The sequence below is a fragment of the Tachyglossus aculeatus genome, chromosome 3, assembly GCF_015852505.1.
Source record: "Tachyglossus aculeatus isolate mTacAcu1 chromosome 3, mTacAcu1.pri, whole genome shotgun sequence".
NCBI classification, from domain to species: domain Eukaryota; kingdom Metazoa; phylum Chordata; class Mammalia; order Monotremata; family Tachyglossidae; genus Tachyglossus; species Tachyglossus aculeatus.
Window position 1 is genome coordinate 9,844,103 of NC_052068.1, and position 22,936 is coordinate 9,867,038.

Below are 22,936 nucleotides of genomic sequence, written 5' to 3' on the forward strand. Positions count from 1 at the left end.
GGGGCTGAGGATGGGGGGAGTATTCAGTGCTTGCAGTGTTCACATCTAAGTATAAAGGTGATGCCGAAGGGAGAGGAAACAGAGGAAATGAGGCTGTCTTTATTAATGACTGGTCTGGGTGCCAAATTTGGAATATTAATGTGGCCAATCTATGAGGGAGTGGATATATGCCTGAGACCAATGTCCTGTTAGATTTTATCCTGCCATCAGTGACACAGATGAAATGACAGAGTTGGATTGCTGTTGGTTTCTGGTTGATTAATGCTTGTTACCAATTTTCAATGTCTTGTGGCATTTGGATTGACTTTATTCATTCAAAACAATCATTTTCAACTCTGTGATGAGCCCAGTGTCATTAGTGATTACTGCCCGGTGGGGATGCAAAGATCTATGTCCTGCATGGAATCAGGGCTGTTTTCCAATCCAAATGTTGATCTCTGCATCACCAGATGTCCTTGCGCTTGACAGTGAAGCCCAGAAATAGAAGCAGTGGGGCCTAGTGGATAGAGCATGGACCTGGGACCTGTGTTCTAATCCTGATTCTGCCACTTGCCTGCTGAGTGACCTTGGGCAAGTCACTTGACTTCTCTGGGCTTCAGTTACCCCATCTAGAAAATGGGGATATAGACTGTGAACATTATGTGGGACATGGACTGTGTCCAACCTAATTAGCTGGTTATCTACCCCAGCACTGAGTACATTGCCTGGCACATAGTAAGCGCTTGACAAATACCAGAAAAAAGGTAATTAAAGCAGTAAAGAAATGAAACTGCTGTGTAGCAGTACTCTGCTTTTCTACCTGGGTTCTAATCCTGGCTCTGCCATTTGCTTGCTGTGTGACCTCGGGCAAATCATCTAACTTCCCTGTGCCTCTGCTTCCTTATCTCAATCCATCAATCAATCCATCAGTAGTATTTATTGGGGTATCATTACATGTGGAGAACTATACTAAGCACTTGGAAGCGTAGGTATAAGAGTAGGTATAAACAAAAGAGTAGGTATAAACAATCCATGCCTATAGGTTGGGCTGTACTAAATGAATTTTTGTCATGCACAAATAAAGTAAAAGTTCTGCAGGTATAACTGCTGCTAAAATTAAATCATATTGAATTTCACATTTTCTCTCTCTGCAGGGACCTGTCTAATAATAGGATTGGCTGCTTAACCCCTGACATATTTATCGGACTTAACAGTCTTCACAAATTGTGAGTATAATGCTAAATTGTTATGTAACAAGAGCTATACTTCGAAAATAGTATCTCTTTATATTTGGTGGAATCAGAAATGATCACAATAATCACAGTACTTGGAAGGAGAGTACTTTGTGCTAGGAAATGTACTAAGCCCTATGGGAGATACAAGGTAATCAGGTTGGTCACAGTTCCTGTACCACATAGGGATCACAGTTTATGAAATCTTGTCCTCCCAAATCACTCCGTCATTTGTTCAGCCAATGGTAGTTTTTAGTGCTTACTATACACAGGACGCTGGGAGAGTACGATGCAATAGAAGCAGCATGGTGTAGTGGATAGAGCACGGGCCTGGGAGTTGGAAAGTCATGGGTTCTAATCTCACTCCACCACTTACCTGCTATCTGACCTTGGGCAAGTCACTTGACTTCTCTGGGCCTCAGTTACCTCATCTGTAAAATGGGAAGTGAGACTGTGAGCCCCACGTGGGACAGGGGCGGTATCCAAACCAATTTGCTCCTATTCATTGATTCATTCATATTTATTGAGCACTTACTGTGTGCTGAGCACTGTAGTAAGCACTTGGAAAGTACAATTCAGCAATAAAAAGAGACAATCCCTGCCCACAATGGGCTTACAGTCTCCACCCCAGCACTTAGTACAGTTTCTGGCACACAGTAAATGCTTAACAAACACCATAATTATTATTATTATAGAGTTCATTCATTCAATCATTATTTATTGAGCACTTACTGGGTGCAGAGCACTGTACTAAGCGCTTGAGTTGGCAGACCTGACCCTCTGACCACAAGGAGCTTACAGTCTAGAGGCGGAGACAGACAGAAAAGTAAATTCTAGATAGGGTAAATAGGAGAGCAGGAAGATATGTAAATAAGTTCTATGGGGCTGGGAGAGGGGTGACTATCAAGTGTTTAGGGAGTACAGATCCAAGTAGGTAAGTAAAGCAGAGGGGAGAGCGAATAGGAAAAACGAAGTCTTAGTTAGGGAAAGCCTCTTGGAAGAAATACAAATTTTAGGCATCTTTGGAAGTGGGGAGAGAGTAGTCTGTCAGATAGGAAGGGGGAGAGTGTACCAGGGAAGAGGAAGGATATGTGCGAAGGGTCGGCAGAGAGATTGCAGAACAGAGAATAGGTTGGTGTTGCAGAAACAGATCGTGCAGAATGGCTTGTAGTAGATGATCGCTGAGGAGCACCCTCTGGTCCTCTGCCGCCGCTAACCTCCTCACTGTATCTCATTCTCACCTGTCCCGCCATCGACCCCCAGCTCACATCCTTCCCCTGGCCTGGAATACCCTCCCTCCACACATCTTCCAAGCTAGCTCTCTTCCTCCCTTCAAAGCCCCACTGAGAGGTCACCTCCTCCAGGAGGCCTTCCCAGACTTAGCCCCCTTTTTCCTCTCCCCCTCCCCATCCCCCCCCGCTCTACCACCTTCCCCTCCCCACAGCACCTGTATATATGTTCGTACATATTTATTACTCTATTTATTTTACTTGTACATATTTACTATTCTATTTATTTTGTTAATGATGTGCATCTAGCTTTACTTCTATTTATTCTGACGACTTTGACACCTGTCTACATGTTTTGTTTTGTTGTCTATCTCCCCCTTCTAGACTGTGAGCCTGTTGTTGGGTAGGGACCGTCTCTATATGTTGCCGACTTGTACTTCCCAAGCGCTTAGTACGGTGGTCTGCACACAGTAAGCACTCAATAAATACAATTGGATGAATGAATGAATGAGGTAAATTAGGAGGGAGGAAGCTGAACGAGAGCCTTAAAGCCAATGATAAGGAGTTTCTGTTTACTTCAAAGGCAGGTTAAGCCAATAGAGGTTTTTGAGCAATGGAAAGAAATGGGCTAAACTTTGTTTTGTTTTTTTAGAAAAATAATCCTGGAAACAGTGGGAAGTATGGATTGGAGTGGGGAGAGACAGGAAGCAGGGAGGTCAGCAAGAAGGCTGATGCAGTAGTTAAAGGTGGGAAAGGATAAATGCAGGCATAGTAGCTGTTTGGATGGAGAGGAAAGGGTGGATTTTAGCAATGTTGTAAAAGTAAAACCCACAGGATTTTTGTGACAGATTGATTACATGGGTTGAATGAGAGAGATGAGTCAAGGAAAAAAACAAGTTTATGGGCTTGTGAGACAGGGAGGGTGGTGGGGTTCCCTTCAGGATTCTAATCCTGGTTCCACCACTTGTCTGCTAGGTGATCTTGGGCAAGTCACTTCATTTCTCTGCGCCTTAGTTACCTTACAGGTAAAATGGGGATTGAGACTGTGAGCCCCATGTGGGACAGGGACTGTGTCCAACCCCTGTACCCAATTAACCATCACCAAAACCTGCTGGTCTCAACTGCACAGCATCACCAAGATCCTCCCTTTCCTCTCCATCCAAACCGCTACCTTGCTGGTTCAATCTCTCATCTTATCCCAACTGGATAACTGCATCAGCCTCCCTTCTGATCTCCCATCCTCCTGTCTCTCCCACTTCAGTCTATACTTCACTCTGCTGCCTGGATTATCTTTCTACTGAAATGCTCTGGGCATGCCACTCCCTTCCTCAAAAATCTCCAGTGGTTGCCTGTCAACCTACGCATCAAGTAAAAACTCCTCACTCTCAGCTTGAAGGCTCTCCATCACCTCGCCTCCTCCTACCTCACCTCCCTTCTCTCCTCCAGCCCAGCCTGCACCCTCTGCTCCACTGCCACTAACCTCCACACTGGGCCTCATTATCGCCTGTCCCGCCATCGACCCCCGGCCTTCCCCTGGCCTGGAATACCCTCCCTCCAAACTCTGCCAAACTAGCTCTCTTCCTCCCTTCAAAGCCCTACTGAAAACTCACCTCCTCCAGGAGGCCTTCCCAGACTGAGCCCCCTTTTTCCTCTCCCCCCCATCCTCCCCCTGCCCTACTTCCTTCCCCTCCCCACAGCACTTTTATATATTTGTACAGATTTATTACTCTATTTATTTCACTTGTACGTATTTACTATTCTATTTATTTTGTTAAGTGCATATAGCTATAATTCTATTTATTCTGATGGTTTTGACACGTATCTACATGTTTTGTTTTGTTTTCTGTCCCCCCTTCTAGACTGTGAGCCCAATGTTGGGTAGGGACCGTCTCTATATGTTGCTGACTTGTACTTCCCAAGCGCTTAGTACAGTGCTCTGCACACAGTAAGCATTCAATAAATATGATTGATTGAATGAATGAATGAATGAATGAATGAATGAATCTAAGAACTTAGGTGCCTGGCACAGAGTAAGCACATAACAAATACCACAATTATCATTTTTATTATTCAGTGATGGGAAAGTTGGGGGGAGGGCAGGGTTTGGGTAAGAAGAGGAAGAGTTTTGTTGTGGGCAGGCTATGTTTGAGGTACCTGCAGGACATCCAAGTAGAGAAGACCCGAGGGAAGGAGGAAATGTGAGACTGCAGTGGGATAGGTTATTACATGTTTGAAAAAGGTGTGATGAGAAGTGTTCATGTTTGATGTAGTTATGGAATTGAATTGAAGAAGACATTATGAATGTCTGAGGGCATAAGAAGGAAGAGATAGTACAAAATGTGAAGGGAAAAATATTAACACCAAAATGGGAGTCCAATTTTTAAAGTAAAAATACTTAATTTGGAGGATAAGTAGTCTGCTTTTCCATAATAATAATAATATTGATAATGGTATTTTCTACATGCTTACTATGTGTCAAGTGCTGTTTTAAGTGCTCAGGTAGATAGAAGTTAATCACATTGGACACCATCCCTATCCCACAGTCTAAGGAGGGAGCACAGGTATTGAATACCCATTTTACAGGTGAAGAAACTGGGGCGCAGGGAAATTAAGTGACTTGCTCAAAGTCACACAGTAGGCAATTGGCAGAGGCAGGATTAGAATCCAGGTCCTCTGATTCCCAGGCCCTTGCTCTTTCCATTAGGCAATGCTGCTTCTACTCAATGAATCTGTAATGCAGGATTCAGACTGTTATGTATTGGTTAATTTTTTTCATTTTTAAAAAGAAAGAATGAATCTAGAGGGATTTTAATTTGGGGGAGGAGGTTCATTTAAAAGAATTAACCTAGGTTATTGTAACCAATTTTTAAACTTTAAATTTTAAGTTCTCAGACCCTTGCAACTTTCCACCAGATCTCACTGTCTCCCTAGTACACACAACAATGATAAGAGATTTAGCATCTAAATTTATTTAACTCCATTTAGCAGTTGTAATTAAATGTGTTAGACCCACATTTCCAAGCAACAGTTTCACACCTTCTGAATAAATCATTTGCAAACTTCCACTAAATAAAGCAGTATTTGCAAAACTACATTCCCTTAGTTGGAAACTTTAGGATTTTAGTTCTTATCAGGGATATGTACTGCTTAATAATAATTATGGTATTTGTGAAGCACTGACTATGTTCCAGATACTGTCCTAAGTGCTGTGGTAGATACGAGGTAATCGGGTTGGACACAGTCCCTGTCCCATGTGGGGCTCACAATCTTAATCCCCATTTTACAGGTAAGGGAACTGAGGCCCGGAGGAGTTAAGTGACTTGCTGAAGGTCACACAGCAGACAGGTGACGGAGCTGGGATTAGCACCCGTGACATTCTTATTCCCAGTCCCATGCTCTAGCCACTAGACCACACTGCTTCTCGTGCTTAGTTATTCATTCATTCATTCAATAGTATTTATTGAGTGCTTACTGTGTGCAGAGCACTATACTAAGCGCATGAGAAGTACAAGTCGGCAACATATAGAGATGGTCCCTACCCAACAACGGGCTCAGTCTAGAAGGGGGAGACAGACAACGAAACAAAACATGTAGACAGGTGTCAAAATCGTCAGAATAAATAGAATTATAGCTATATGCACATCATTAACAAAATGAATAGAATAGTAAATATGTGCAAGTAAAATAATAATAATAGTAATAATGACATTTATTAAGCGCTTACTATGTGCAAAGCACTATTCTAAGCGCTGGGGAGGTTACAAGGTGATCAGGTTGTCCCACGGGGGGCTCACAGTCTTAATCACCATTTTACAGATGAGGTAACTGAGGCACAGAGAAGTTAAGTGAGTTTCCCAAAGTCATACAGCTGACAACTGGTGGAGCTGGGATTTGAACCCCTGACCTCTGACTCCAAAGCTCATTCTCTTTCCACTGAGCCATGCTGCTTCTCAAATAAATAGAGTAGTAAATCTGTACAAATATATACAAGTGCTGTGGGGAGGGGAAGGAAGTAGGGCAGGGGGAAGATGGGGAGGAGAAGAGGAAAAAAGGGGCTCAGTGTGGGAAGTCCTCCTGGAGGAGGTGAGTTTTCAGTAGGGCTTTGAAGGGAGGAAGAGAGCTAGCTTGGTGGATGTGTGGAGAGGGGGCATTACAGGCCAGGGGGAGGATGTGGGTTGGGGGTCTACGGCAGGACAGGTGAGAATGAGGTACAGTGAGGAGGTTAGTGGCAGAGGAGCAGAGGGTGCGGGCTGGGCTGGAGAAGGAGAGAAGGGAGGTGAAGTAGGAGGGGGCTAGGTGATGGAGAGCCTTGAAGCCGAGAGTGAGGAGTTTTTGCTTGATTCGTAGGTTGACAGGCAACCACTGGAGATTTTTGAGGAGGGGAGTGACATGCCCAGAGCGTTTCTGTAGAAAGATAATGCAGGCAGCAGAGTGAAATATAGACTGAAGCGGGGAGAGACAGGAAGATGGGAGATCAGAGAGGAGGCTGATGCAGTAATCCAGTCGGGATAGGATGAGAGATTGAACCAGTAAGGTAGCGGTTTGGATGGAGAGGAAAGGGCGGATCTTGGTGATATTGTGGAGGTGAGACCTGCAGGTTTTGATGATGGATTGGATATGTGGGGTGAATGAGAGAGCGGAGTCGAGGATGACACCAAGGTTGTGGGCTTGTGAGACAGGAAGGTTGGTAGTGTGTCTACAGTGACGGGAAAGTCAGGGAGGAGGCAGGGTTTGGGAGGGAAGATAAGGAGTTCATATTGAGTTTTAGATGGTGGGCAGACATCCAGATGGAGATATGCATCAGCTATCAAATTTAAAGTTAAGAGTTAAAGTCAAGGTCGGTGTGTCCCAAAATAATACTTTTAAATTGTCGGTGTGATTGCTTAATTTAATAAGCTATTCAGTTCCCATCAAAGTACTTAATGCTAATTAAATGCAGCCATACGGCATCAAGAAAACATCAATTCCAAACTATTTTATCAAGCAAAAACATAAATTCACAAATTCATCCTTCTTTTGTGTTTCACACAAAGACTTGTATTCATGGTTTCCCATTCTGATTTGAATTCATATTTGTGGTGCTGTGTATTCTGGAAGTATCAACCATTCAATCAACAGAATTTACTAAGAGCCAACTATTCAAGGTACGGTATGACGTTATTAGGAAAGTATAACCAATCAATCAGTCAGTATCACAGTTCATAGGTTTGCAGGCCTTTCATAAGTTCTGAGCCCCTGGAGGGGCAGGGTCAATATCTAATAGAGAAGCAGCGTGGCTCAGTGGAAAGAGCCCGGGCTTTGGAGTCAGAGGTCATGGGTTCGAATCCCGGCTCTGCCACATAATAATAATAATAATTGCATTTGTTAAGCGCTTACTATGTGCAAAGCACTGTTCTAAGCGCTGGGGGGATACAAGGTGATCAGGTTGTCCCACGTGGGGCTCACAGTCATCATCCCCATTTTACAGATGAGGTAACTGAGGCTCTGAGAAGTTAAGTGACTTGCCCAAGGTCACACAGCAGACATGTGGTGGAGCCGGGATTCGAACCCACGACCTCTGACTCCAAAGCCCAGGCTCTTTCCACTAAGCCATGCTGCTTCTCAATAATAATGGCATTTATTAAGTGCTTACTATGTGCAAAGCACTGTTCTAAGCGCTGGGGAGGTTACAAAGTGATCAGGTTGTCCCACGGGGGGCTCACAGTCTTAATCCCCATTTTACAGATGAGGTAACTGAGGCCCAGAGAAGTTAAGTGACTTGCCCAAAGTCACACAGCTGACAATTGGCGGAGCTGGGATTTGAACCCATGACCTCTGACTCCAAAGCCCGTGCTCTTTCCATTGAGCCACACTGCTTCTCTAATGTCCACATGTCCGCTGTGTGACCTTGGGCAAGTCACTTGACTTCTCTGAGCCTCAGTTACCTCTTCTGGAAAATGGGGATTGACTGTGAGCCCCACGTGGGACAACCTGATGACCTTGTATCCCCCCCAGCGCTTAGAACAGTGCTTTGCACATAGTAAGTGCTTAACAAATGCCATTACTGTTATTATTATTACAAAGCATTATACTAAGTGTTTGGGAAAGTACAATAGACAGGCACATTTCCAGCCCAAAAGGTGCTTATGGTCTGGAGGGGGAGACATACATTAATATAAATAAAGAAATTACAGATAACAGTTGGTAGAATACAATACCTAGAAATGAACCCTGCCCTTGAGGAATTTACAGTCTAGCAGATAGTAAAAGAAAGATACAGTCTCTGGCTTCAAAATGATAACAATCTAAAGGGGGTCACAGGTGGACATAGTTTACAAGTAGCTGAAGCTTCAGTCGAACAAATATCCAACTGGTATTTGGAAGATTATGGAAAAATGGATTAATAAATAAAAATATGGATTATGTGAATCATAAGTACTACAGATGGCTGCTGAGATCTCAACCCAAGAAAAAAAAGCCAAGAAATTCTAGCCATAACAGTAATCGTGGTGTACATGCTAAATGCTTACTATGTGCCAAGTACTGTACTACACACTGCCCTGTACTAAGCACAGGTCAGACAGAGCCCTGCTCCTCAATTTCCTGCTCATGGTCTAGACAGGAGGGAAGCTGAAATTGAATCCCCACTTTACAGATGAGAAAATTGAGGTATGGAAAAGTTAAATGACTTACCCAAGGTCTCATACCAGGTGTGGGGTGAAGCTGGAATTAGAAACCTCATCCTCTGGCTCCAAGGCCCATGCTCTTTCATTCATCCATTCATTCATTTAATCATTTTTATTGAGCACTTACTGTGTGCAGAGTACTGTATTAAGCTCTTGGAAAGTACAATTCAGCAACAGAAGTGTCTTTCTCATAAGACACTCTGCTTCTTACATCTGTTAACTAATCATACTTACTACAACTACTCTTACATTTCTAGTCCCTGAAAGTGGAACAGAAAAAACCCTTATTCTATATAAGTGATTCATTCATTCAGTCGTATTTATTGAGCACTCACTGTGCTGAACACCATATTAAGTGCTTGGGAAGTTCAGTACTCTCCTAGGTGCTTGGTACAGTGTTCTGCAAACAGTAAGTGCTCAAAAAACATGGTTGATTAATTGTAATTAGCATATTTTATAATTCTGTAATTAATCTAAAATGACATTGGTTTGGGGTAGATAGCTAATATGAGATTCATCTAACTTAATCAGCTCAGATTGCATATAAATTTCACCATTTCAACGAGTAAATCGGGGATCTTGAAAATTCATCCAGACCTTTTGTCCATATCTGAAACAGATAGTTCTCTCGAAAAATAAGGAGAGGGAATGATTCCAAGCCAGAGGGAGGATGAGGGAAAGAGGTCAGTGATCTGATGGATGAAATCATGGGACAGTGAGTAAGTTGGCTCTAGAGAAGCCGAATGTGTAAGCTGGTTTGTAGTGAGGTGAGGTAAGAGAGGGCAAGCTGACGGAGTGCTTTAAAGTAACGGTAAGGGGTTTCTCTTTGATGCAGAGGCACATGGGCAACCACCGGAGGTTCTTGAGGAGTGGGGAAACACGAGCTAAACATTTTTTGTAGAAAAATGACCTGGGCAGCAAGGTGAAGTATGGACTGTAGTGCGGAGAGACAAGAGGCAGGGAGGTCGGCATGGTGGCTGTTGCGGGAATCAAGGCAAGATAGGATAAATGCTTGGATTAGAGAAAATAGCAGTTTGGATGAAGAGGAAAGGGTATATTTTAGCCATGTTGTGAAGGCTGATTGGACAGGATATGATGACCAACAGAATATGTGGATTGCATGAGTGAGATAATAATAATAGTAATGATAGTATTTGTTAAGTGCTTACTATGTTCCAAGCACTATTCTAAGCATTGGGGTATATACAAGGTAATCAGGTTGTCCCACATGGGGGTCACAGTCTTAATCCCCATTTTACAGATGAGGCCACTGAGGCACAGAGAAGTTGCCCAAAGTCACACCTTTGACAAGTGGCGGAGCTGGGATTAGAACCCACGACCTCCGACTCCCAAACCCATGCTCTTTCCACTAAGACATGCTGCTTCTCTAGTGATTCGAGGAGAGTGCCAAGGCTTGTGAGATAGAGTGGATAGTGATACGGGGGGGATAGGGTTTGGCTGGGAAGATAAGGAGTTCTGTTTTGAACACGCTTAGTTTGAGGTGTCGGCAGGACATCCAAGTAGAGTTGTCTTGAAGGCAGGAGGAAACGTGAGACTGCATTCATTCATTTACTCGATAGTATTTATTGAGCGCTTACTGTGTGCCGAGCCGTGTACTAAGCTCTTGGGAAGTACAAATCGTCAACAGATAGAGATGGTCCCTACCCAACAACGGGGTCACAGTCTAGAAGGGGGAGACAGACAACAATGCAGAGGAGAGAGGTCAGGGCTGGAGATGGAGATCTGACTAAGGATAGGTCGCTCATCAAAAGGAGGAACAGCTCTCTTTCACTGTCTCCATCGCCTGCCTCTTCCACTGATTAAATATCATTCCAGGAAATAGGCATGGGAATTGAATTTCCAAAGACTTAAGCTCCCCATAGCACAAGCCTCCAGGTTAAGGTGGACTATTTCCTTCTGAAGTGCCAGAGAGGATGATTTTAGTAGTAGTTTAGTCTGGGAAATGTCTTTAATGCCATTAGTGTTGAAAACAATCAAGGTAAAAATACCCTTCGAAGAACAATCACTGCTGGGTTCTTTTCATTTTGAAACTGTGCTTAATGCCTTTCTCACAACCATTTAATTAAACCGTGACTCTGATTTGCATTTCATTACGACGCTATCTCATCTTCAGGGTTCGCTTTCTGACTGCATCTGCCAAAACGTTCTTGTAACTGGTGCTGTAGCTGAGAGCTTCAGAGAAATGGCAGCAAAATACAGTTCATAGCAATATGCATTCTAATTTAATAAATGGATGAAAAGAAAATGCAGTGTAGTTTGCTTTCAGATCATTCTGTCTTGCTTGGCAGGACTGGCCACAAATCAATAGTAAGCAAAGCAGCATGGGCCTGGGAGTCAGAAGACCTGGGTTTTAATCCTGACTTCACCGATCGCTTGCCGTGTGACCATAGGAAAGTCACTTAACCTCTCTGTACCTCAGTTTCCTCACTTGTAAAATGGGGATTAAATACCTGTTCTCCTTTCTACTTAAACTGGGAGCCCCATGTGGGGCAGGGACTGTGTCCAACCTGGTTAACTTTGTATCTACTCCACAAAGTTAGAAGTGTGCTTGACCCTTAGAAAGTACTTAACAAATACCATAATAGTAAAATAATGACAACAGAGGAAAATCTTTGTGTGAGCATCAGAACGTAAAATAAAAATAATGATATTTGTTAAGTGCTTACTATGTGCCAGGCACTGTACTAAGCATTGGGCACTGTACTAAGCATTGGGCACTGTACTAAACATCTTGTCACTTTATTTTAATTTTTCAACATGAACACTACCAACCGATGAGTCAAAATTGCAAAGGGTCAAAGGTAAGAAATGTCGCAAACTCCCCTCCGCAGTTTGTACCAACCAGGTCCTTCCTGGACTGGAAGTAAACATGTAGTAAAATCAAACCACACCTGGACATGTAGTAAAGTCAAACCACACCTCTGCTCACCAGGGTTACTGTGGAAAGTTTTTTACTTCGTTTTACCAGCGTGCAAGGGAGTGACACAGACACACACTCACTCACTCCACTCCACCAAGGGTCCAGAATCAGTCTGTGGTCAAGGGAGTCCATTCTGCCAAGGCTTATTCTTTCTGCTTCCAAGTGCCACTCTTCTGCTGCCTCTTCTGTTCTCAGTGGGCTTCCTTCTGGCTTCTCCTCTGCGTGCTTCTGCTCCATTAAAAATGATGATGATGAGGAGGAGGAGGAGTCTGATGGATCTCAGGGCCATTATCATCCTTGGGCTGTCAGACACTGTCCTGCCACTGCTCACGTCTGCTCAGCACTTTTGGGAAGCAGTATGGTCCGGTGGCAAGAGCATGGTTTGGAAGTCAGAGGTCGTGGGTTCTAATCCCAGCTCATCAGTTAACTTCTAAGTGCCTCAATTACCTCATCTGTAAAATGGGGTTTGAGACTTTGAGTCTCATGTTGGAACTGGGACTGTGTCCAATCTGATTATCATGTATGTACCCCAGCACTTAGAAGTGCTGGGTTCTTAGTAAGCGCTTAACAAATACCATAAAACCATAATATCATAATTACTGTCATGATTATTTTGGCCAACATCCTCTAGGTATGAGGGTTGCCCACCCTCATTTTGTCAGTCAGGTAATCAATGTTATTAATTGAGCACTTACTGTGTACTGAGTACTGTACTAAGCTTTTGGGTACCATATAACAGATTTGGTAGACACATTCCTATGAATGGAGAAAATGAGAAATGTCACTCGGCCTAACAAACAGAAAGAAGGATTGTCATTCTTTCAGAGATAAATCAGTCAATCAGTGGTGTTTGTTGAGCAGTTACCGTGACCAGGATGCTAAAGTAAGCTCTTGGGAAAGTATAAGACAACAGAGTTGGTAGGCACAATCCCTGGGCAACATGAGAAGCATTACAGCCCAGTGGAAAGAGCACGGCCCTGGCAGTCAGAGAACCTGGGTTCTAATCCCGGCTCTGCCACTTGTCTGCCGTGTGACTTTGGACAAGTCATTTATCTTCCTTTTCATACCATTAAAAAGTGGACCTTGCTTGCTCCCTTTGTTCTTCCCCCCACTTTCTTGCCCCACAGCACTTATGTGTATATATCTGTAATTTATTTATTTATATTGATGTCTGTTTGTGTATATTAATGTCTGTCTGCCCCCTGGCCCCAAACTGTGAGCTCACTGTGGGCAGGGATTGTCATTCTTTATTGCTGTATTGTACTTTCCCAAGAGCTAAGTACAGTGCTCTGTACACATTACGTGCTTAGTAAGTACCATTGAATGAATGAATGAAGTGGTGGATCCTGGATTAGAACCTATAACCCTCTGACTCCAGGCCCGTGCTCTATCCACTAGGAGATGCTGCTTCTGGTATCTAGCCCAGCACTTAGTGCAGTACTTAGTTTATAGAGAGCTGAATAAACACAGCGATTATTATGATTAGGCTTATCCAAATAAACATTAGATGAAGTTATAGTTTTAAGTACTGGTTGCAAAGAGAGAAGAACCTTCTGCTTGAAACTGATTTGGAAGATCACAGTTAGCTTTTTTCAGTAGTAATAGTTGTGGCGTTTATTTAGTAAACTCCAGGTGCAATGCACTATGCTGAGAGCGTGGGGAACTTCTTTGTTACCCAGACTTGCTCCCTTTGTTCTTCCCCCATCCCAGCCCCAAAAGACTTATGTACATATCTGTAATTTTATCTATTTTGTATCACTGTCTGTCTCTACCCCCTGCCCCCCACCCCCCAACGCCCAGATTGTGCGCTCATCGTGGGCAGGGAATGTCACTGTTTAATAATAATAATAATAATAATGATGATGGCATCTGTTAAGCACTTACTACGTGCAAAGCACTGTTCTAAATGCTGCAGTGGTATCGTGGTAATAATAATAGCATTTATTAAGTGCTTACTGTGTGCAAAGCACTGTTCTAAACGCTGCAGTTGTATCGTAATAATAATGATTGCATTTATTAAGTGCTTACTATGTGCAAAGCACTGTTCTGAGCACTGGGGAGGTTAACAAGGTGATCAGGTTGTCCCACGTGTGGCTCACAGTCTTCATCCCCATTTTACAGATGAGGTAACTGAGTCCCAGAGAAGTTAAGTGACTTGCCCAAAGTCACACAGCTGATAAGTGGTGGAGCTGGTGACTGCGGCCCGCCTTCTGTCTCTCCTTGATGCTGCCAACCTCTTGCTCCACCCTGCCTTGCCCACTCACCAACTTGGTCACACCCTCGACCTCATCATCTCCTACCGCTGCACTATCTCCACCCTCACCAACTCTGAAATCCCTCTCTCTGATCATAACCTTCTCACCTGCCTCCTCGCTCACACTCCTCTCCCCTGTAAATCTATATTACTACCTCACAGAGACCTCCACTCTCTCGACCCCATCAATCTTTCTGAGCGCCTCACACCCCACCTCACCTCCCTTTCCTTTCTACCCAATCTTGACGATCAAATTACTGCTCTCTACCCTCTCTACTCAACTCGACTCCCTCTCTCCCCTTTCCCTTCGCCGCTCTCGTACCACTAACCCAAAGCCCTGGATCACTGCCTCTGTCCGCCTCCTTCGCTGTTATGCTGGAGCTACTGAACGCTGCTGGCGAAAGTCTAAACATCATGCCAACCTCATTCACTTCAAGTTTATCATTTTCTGCCTTAACTCTGCCCTCTCCTCTTCAAGACAAAACTATTTCTCCTCCCTTATTGACACCCATGCCCATCATCCCTGTCAGCTCTTCTGTACATTTAACTCCCTTCTCAGGCCCCCTGTTCCTCCCCCTCATCCTTCCCTCACCCCCAACGATCTGGCCTCCTACTTCATTAGTAAAATTAACTCCATCAGGTCTGAGCTCCCCAAACCCACTCCTCCCCCTTCTCCAACTGCCCAGCTCTCAACCCTCTCTGCTACTCTCCCATCATTCCCAGTAGTATCCTCAGATGAGATATCCTCCCTCCTCTCAAGTGCTACTCTGGCCACCTGTGCTTCTGACCCCATTCCCTCTCATGTTATGGAATCTCTCGCTCCATCCCTCCTCCCCTCCTCAACTTCCATCAACCACTCACTCTCCACTGGTTCCTTCCCCTCTGCCTTCAAACATGCCCACGCAACCCCCATCCTAAAAAAACCCTCTCTTGACCCCACCTCCCCTTCTAGTTATTGCCCTATCTCCCTCCTACCATTCCTTTCCAAACTCTTTGAATGAGTCATCTATACCCACTGCCTCGAATTCCTCAATGCCAACTCTCTCCTCGATCCCCTCTAATCTGGCTTCCATCCCCTACATTCCACCAAAACTGCCCTCTCAAAGGTCACCAATGACCTCCTGCTTGACAAATCCAATGGCTCCTACTCTATCCTAATCTTCCTCGACCTCTCAGCTGCTTTCGACACTGTGGACGACCCCCTTCTCCTCAACACGCTATCCAACCTTGGCTTCACAGACTCCATCCTCTCCTGGTTCTCCTCATCTCTCTGGCCGTTCATTCTCAGTCTCTTTTGCGGGCTCCTCCTCCCCCTCCCATCCCCTTACTGTAGGGATTCCTCAAGGTTCAGTTCTTAGTCCCCTTCTGTTCTCTATCTACACTCACTCCCTTGGTGAACTCATTCACTCCCACGGCTTCAACTATCATCTCTACGCTGGTGACACCCAAATCTACATCTCTGTCCCTGCTCTCTCTCCCTCCCTTCAGGCTCGTGTCTCCTCCTTCCTTCGAGACATCTCCATCTGGATGTCTGCCCACCATCTAAAACTCAATATGTCCAAGACTGAACTCATTATCTTCCCTCCCAAACCCTGCCCTCTTCCTGACTTTCCCATCACTGTTGACGGCACTACTATCCTTCCCGTCTCACAAGCCCGCAACCTTGGTGTCATCCGCGACTCCGCTCTCTCGTTCACCCCTCACATCCAATCCGTCACCAAAACCTGCTAGTCTCAGCTCCACAACATCGCCAAGATCCGCCCTTTCCTCTCCATCCAAACCATTACCCTGCTGGTTCAATCTCTCATCCTATCCCGACTGGATTACTACATCAGCCTCCTCTCTGATCTCCCATCCTCCTGTCTCTCCCCACTTCAGTCTGTACTTCACTCTGCTGCCCGGATCATCTTTGTGCAGAAATGCTCTGGGCATGTTACTCCCTCCTCAAAAATCTCCAGTGGCTACCAGTCAACCTACGCATCAGGCAAAAACTCCTCACTCTCGGCTTCAAGACTCTCCATCACCTCGCCCCTCCTACCTCACCTCCCTTCTTTCCTTCTACAGCCCAGCCCGCACCCTCTGCTCCTCTGCCGCTAACCTCCTCACTGTGCCTCACTGTCGCTTGTCCCGCCATCGACCCCCAACCCACGACTTCCCCCTGGCCTGGAATGCCCTCCCTCTGCACATCCGCAAAGCTAGCTCTCTTCCTCCCTTCAAGGCCCTACTGAGAACTCACCTCCTCCAGGAGGCCTTCCCAGACTGAGCCCCCTCCTTCTTCTCCCCCTCCTCCCCCTCCCCATCCCCCCACGTTACCTCCTTCCCCTCCCCACAGCACCTGTATATATGTTTGTACATATTTATTACTCTATTTATTTTACTTGTACATATTTACTATTCTATTTATTTTATTTTGTTAATATGTTTTGTTTTGTTGTCTGTCTCCCCCTTCTAGACTGTGAGCCTGCTGTTGGGTAGGGACCGTCTCTGTAGGTTGCCAACCTGTACTTCCCAAATGCTTAGTACAGTGCTCTGCACACAGTAAGCGCTCAATAAATACAATTGGATGAATGAATGAATGAATTTGAACCCATGACCTCTGACTCCAGAGCCCGGGCTCTTTCCACTGAGCCACACTGCTTCTCATTCTTTCCGAAGCACTTAGTCTAGCGCTCTGTACACAGTAAACACGATTGAATTGAATGAATGAATATAAGCAAGCAAGCTACACATCCCCTGCCCACAAGGAGTTTAAACTCGAACAGGAGGGCCAATATTTGGGTGTTTCCAAAAGTGAAATGTAGTGTCGATCCATCAGTGATATTTATTGAGTACTTACTTTGTGCAGAGCACTGTACTAAGCACTTGGGAGAGTAGAATGCAATAGACTTGGTAGATATGATCCCTTCCCACAAGGAAATAATATTTCTGTAGTGTTCATATTTATGCGGGGTGGACAGGGCTGAGGGGGAAAGGAAAGAACAAAATCAGACAGATTGAGCACACACATCAGAAAAGTGCTCTAATCAAGCAAACTACTAAGCATTTGTGACTGTGCTGTTTGTAGCTTCAGCGGGGGGCAAAAAATGGGTTCGTAGATATATACCCACGGTGGTGCCCAGCAGTAAATCCTGACAAAGTGAAATTTATTCTTTTGTGGTGAAAGAAGAAGAATAGGATCTTCTGATTCCTTGTGTTCCAATTCAGCTAGAGCCCCAGTAGTATAATTAGCTGTCTTTTCAGGAAATGCTAACTGAGTTGTCAAGAGTCTCTGAAGAGTTCCATTAAGGGCTCCAGGCTCTCTAATCCAGAAGCATTAAGCTCGAGCTGTGATTTTATCCTTTGCAATATCTGCTATTAAAACATGTGAAACGAATAGCGACTGAGGCACCTTCCTAGAACAATATGATAGTAATTCATCTTTTTCCTCTTCTCAACAAAGTTAACTCTTAAAAAAGAAGCCATGTTTCAAGTCCAAAATGTGTGGCCTTCATAGTTTTCTCTGCTCTGTGACAAGAATTCATTGGGGATGCGCACATCCATTTATTTGCCACATGGAAACTTCCCTTTTAAAAAAGAAAGATGCAGATGAGAAGCAGCATGGCTCAGTGGAGGGAGCCTGGGCTTGGGAGTCGGAGGTCATGGGTTCTAATCCCAGCTCTGCCACTTGTCAGCTGTGTGACTTTGGGCAAGTCAGTTCACTTCTCTGTGACTCAGTTACCTTATCTGTAAAATGGGGATGAAGACTGTGAGCACCACATGGGACAACCTGATCACCTTGTACCCCCCAGCGCTTAGAACAGTGCTTTGCACATAGTAAACACTTAAAAAATACCATCATTATTATTATTAGATGATAATTTAATTATAATAGCTTATAATTGACCATAATTTTTCTGCCATGTGGACTTTCTCACTGTATCTAATCAATGACTCTCTTGACTCTGACCTTTTGCTCGCATCTTTCCTGCAACAAAGAACGAATTCCTTGCCAATTTCCATGTTCAGAGCTCTCCAAACCTATCATCTTTCCCCAAAAAGTTTTCCAAGATGAATTCCCCAACCTTTCTGGAGTGGCCACTTTTTGAACCCCTACCAGTCATTTATCGCCTCTCAGGGTCACACCTGGAGAGTTCCCAGCACTCTATCAGTCTCGACGATGGGAAGAAGAGTCAGGCAGAGGCATATCCATTCCATCCTAGCTTGGGCAGTGGCTAGTGAGTGGCAGGCCATCTGATGCAAGGCAAAACTCACCTGTGTTGGGCAGCAGCGGCAGGGGAGAAAGTCGAAGGCAGAGACTCAGGTTTACTACGCAGAAGGAGGCAATGGTAAACTACTTCTGGATTTTTTCCAAGAAAACTCTCTGGATCCACTACGAGAACGATTGCAGATGGAGGTGGGGCTTTCTCAGAGAGATGTGTCCATGGCATCACTAAGGGTCGAAGACAACTTGACGGCATAAAACAAGACCATTTTAGGGCCAAATAAAGTGCCGTCCTTTGTACTTCTAGATTGTGAGCTCCTGGAGGGTAGGGATTGTCTACCAACTCTTCTGCACTCTCCCAAGCACTTAGGACAGTGCTTTCTGTATGGTAAGCACTCAATGAATACTACTGACGGGCCTGTAGACTGTAAGCTCTTGTGGGCAGGGTACGTGTCTACCAAACTTTGTTGTGTTGTACTCTCCCAAGGGTTTAGCCCAGTGCTCTGCACATAGTAAGCGCTCGACGAATGTCATGGCTTAGTGGAAAGAGCACGGTCTTGGGAGTCAGAGGTCATGGGTTCTAATCTGCTGTGTGACTTTGGGCAAACCACTTAATTTCTCTGTGCCTCAGTCAACTCATCTGTAAAATGGGGATTATTACTGTGAGCCCCACCTGGGACAACCTGATAACCTTGTATCTCCCCCAGCACATAAAAAAGTGCTTGGCACATAGTAAGCGCTCAACAAATACCATTATTATTATTATTATTATTAATAATATTAATGGATTGACTGTTTACCTTTGACCTGTACTCCCTTCCCATGCCCCAATATCAGAGTCTTGCTTTGTTGAGAAGCAGTGTGGCTCAGTGGGAAGAGCACGGGCTTTGGAGTCAGAGGTCATGGGTTTAAATTCCGGCTCCACCAGTTGTCAGCTGTGTGACTTTGGGCAAGTCACTTAACTTCTCTGTGCCTCAGTTACCTCATCTATAAAATAGGGATTAAGACTGTGAGCCTCTCTTGGGACAATGTGATCACCTTGTAACCTCGCCAGCACTTAGAACAGTGCTTTGCACATAGCGCTTAGTAAATGCCATCATTATTTATTATTATTATTATTATTATTATTCTGCCTGACCACGCATTTAAGCTCTTCCCAGCTCATCTCGAGAGGGACTGACCATTTTCACCAGGAGGTTTCCATCGTGAGGTCGAGAAAAGCTGATTAAGAATGGAAGAAAATGCCTCCCATTTCAAATATACAGATATATATATATATATATCTTGAAACCATTTCCTCTCATTCTCTTAGAACTTCTTCTTTCATTCCTGCTCCCTTGGTTCATTTAGAGTGCCAGGTAATTGACAGAGACCAAGATTTTAAGGGACCAGAGAGTGCCTGTCTTTCATTTTATTCTGAGAGATCCCAAAGAGTACAGTCTTTTTTGATGGCTTTGTCGCATTTTGGTTACATCCTGATACAACTGAGTGGCCAACTTATTTCTCTGAGTCTTTTCTTAGGAAAGTAATTTAACACTGGTAGTTTTAAGGTGTGTTCATTTACAAATCACCCCACCCATGCTGAGCACATACCTAGATTTAAGTCCCACTTAAAATGTCCATTTTTATCTCATGCCTAATTTCCTATTTGACTTTTTTTCCTCTCTCCCCCAGGAATTTATCGGGAAATATTTTCTCCAGTCTAATGCATGGACTTTTTTCTGAGCTTTTAGCCCTGAAAGCCTTGTAAGTATAATTTACGTCACACGCCGTTTGGTCCTAGATTACTCACAGCCCGAAACTTTGTCATTTCTTTGGTCAACCAATCCAAAGCGAGGGCATTGAGCTCATTCCTTATAACTTCCAAGCTGTTGAGAACCGGCGGGTAGAAAATGCACCAAATTAATTTCTCTGTCCCCGAGACTTCTACAAGACCTAACTGGTATTGAAAAATGTTTCAGAAGCTCATGTGAGCAATAGCCACTCCCAGCAGACAAGTAACTTTCATTCATTCATTCATTCAATCGTAGTTATTGAGCACTTACTGTGTGCAGAGCACTGAACTAAACGCTTGGAAAGTACAATTCATCAACAAATAATTAATTAATTAATGATGGCATTTATTAAGTGCTTGCTATGTGCAAAGCAGTGTTCGAAGCGCTGGGGAGGTTACCAGGTAATCAGGTTGTCCCATGGGGGGCTCGCAGTCTTAATCCCCATTTTACAAATGAGGGAACTGAGGCACAGAGAAGTTAAGTAACTTGCCCAAAGTCACACATCTGACAAGTGGTGGAGCTGAGATTTGAGCCCATGATCTCTGACTCCAAAGCCCTTGCTCTTTCCACTGAGCCATGCTGCTCAGACAATCCCTACCCAACAACAGGCTCACAGTCTAGAAGGGTGGGAGACGGCCAACCAAACAAAACAAGCAAGCATGCATCAATAGCATAGATATAACCAAACTAGCTCTCTTCCTCCCTTCAAAGCCCTAGTGAGAGCTCACCTCTTCCAGGAGGTTTTCCCAGACTGAGGCCCCTTTTTTCCTCTCCTCCTCCCCATCCCCATGCCCTACCTCCTTCCCCTTCCCACAGCACTTGTATATATTTGTACAGATTTATTACTCTATTTATTTTACTTGAACATATTTACTATCCTATATATTTTGTTAATGATGTGCATATAGCTATAATTCTATTTATTCTAACGATTTTGACACCTGTCTACATGTTTTGTTTTGTTTGTCTCACCCTTCTAGACTGTGAGCCCGCTTTTGGGTAGGGACCGTCTCTATATGTTGCCAACTTGTACTTCTCAAGCGCTTAGTACAGTGCTCTGCACACAGTAAGTGCTCAATAAATACGATTGAATGAATGAATATAATTATAGATATATACACATCATTAAAAAAATAAATAGAATAATAAATATGTAGATATATACACAAGTGTTGTGGAGCAGAGAGGAGGGTACGTGGAGGTCTCATTTTCGATTGCAAGCTGCTGGGGGGACCAACAATTGTATTTCTTGCATCTCTTATACTCTTCCACCTGCCGAATTCAGTGCTTCACATTCCATAGATGCTCAACAAACACTACTGCTGATCAAGAGAAGTCGCATAGCCTGGTGGAGAGAACGGGGACCTGGAAGTCAGCAAACCTGGGCTCTGATCCCTGCTCTGCCACTTGTCTGCTGTGTGACTTTGAGAAAGTCACTTCACTTCTCTGGGCCTCAGTTACCTCTTCTGTAGACTGTGAGCCCTATGTGGGCCAGGGACTGTGTCCAGATTAGGCCGTGTCCAATCTCATTGGCTGTTGGCAGGTAATGTGTCTGTTACATTGTACTCTCTTTAGAGAAGCAGCGTGGCTCAGTGGAAAGAGCCTGGGCTTTGGAGTCAGGGGTCATGGGTTCGAATCCCGGCTCTGCCAATTGTCAGCTGTGTGACTTTGGGCAAGTCACTTAACTTCTCTGGGCCTCAGTTCCCTCATCTGTAAAATGGGGATTAAGACTGTGAGCCCGCTGTGGGACAACCTGATCTCCTTGTAATTTCCCCAGCACTTAGTACAGTGCTTTGCACATAGTAAGTGCTTAATAAATGCCATTATTATTATTATTATTACTCTCCCAAGCACTGAGTACAGTGCTCTGCACACCTAAGCGCTCATTAAATATGATGAATTGATTGATTGTATCTACCTCAGGTCCTAGCACAATGCCTGGCACACAATAAGCAGTGTGACTGCTTATAGAGAAGCATCGTGGCTCAGTGGAAAGAGCATGGGCTTTGGGGTCAGTGGTCATGGGTTCAAATCCCAGCTCCACCAATTGTCAGCTGTGTGACTTTGGGCAAGTCACTTAACTTCTCTATGCCTCAGTTACTTAATCTGTAAAATGGGGACTAAGACTGTGAGCCCCACGTGGGACAACCTGATCACCTTGTATCCCCCCTGCGCTTAGAGCAGTGCTTTGCACATAGTAAGAGCTTAATAAATGTCATTATTATTATTATTATTATTATTAATAAGTGCTTAACAAAGAGCATTAAGAAAATAAGTAAAAAAAAGAGGAGATGCCGGGACTGTGAATGTTTTATCGATCAATTATAGTTGTTCATTCAATCATTCAGTTTTTTGTTGCCAACTTGTACTTCTTAAGCACTTAGTACAGTGCTGTGCACACAGTAAGGACTCAATAAATACGATTGAATGAATGAATGAATTTAGTAAGTGCTTACTGTGTGCAGAGCACTGTGCTAAGCACTGCAGAGAGTATGATTGAGGAGGTAGACAGGCTCCATAGCCTCAAGGAGATTAAAATCTAGCAGGGGAGATGGCTATCAAAATAGATTAGAGGGTATAAGGATATAGATTAAAGGGTATAAGGATATGTGCAAATAGGCTATAGGGGTAGGGTATCCAAGTACTCAGGGGTTACAAAG

At 44.2% G+C, this 22,936-nt stretch overlaps 1 protein-coding gene across 1 annotated transcript in view; it reads left to right on the plus strand.

Annotated features, from left to right (window-relative positions):
- Positions 1-22,936, plus strand: part of ADGRA1 (adhesion G protein-coupled receptor A1) — a 732,027-nt gene that overhangs the window by 238,288 nt on the left and 470,803 nt on the right. Inside the window, exons 4-5 of the mRNA XM_038744384.1 lie at positions 1,134-1,205; positions 20,176-20,247. Coding sequence (XP_038600312.1) covers positions 1,134-1,205; positions 20,176-20,247 — 144 coding nt within the window. The remainder of the gene's footprint in view (positions 1-1,133; positions 1,206-20,175; positions 20,248-22,936) is intronic.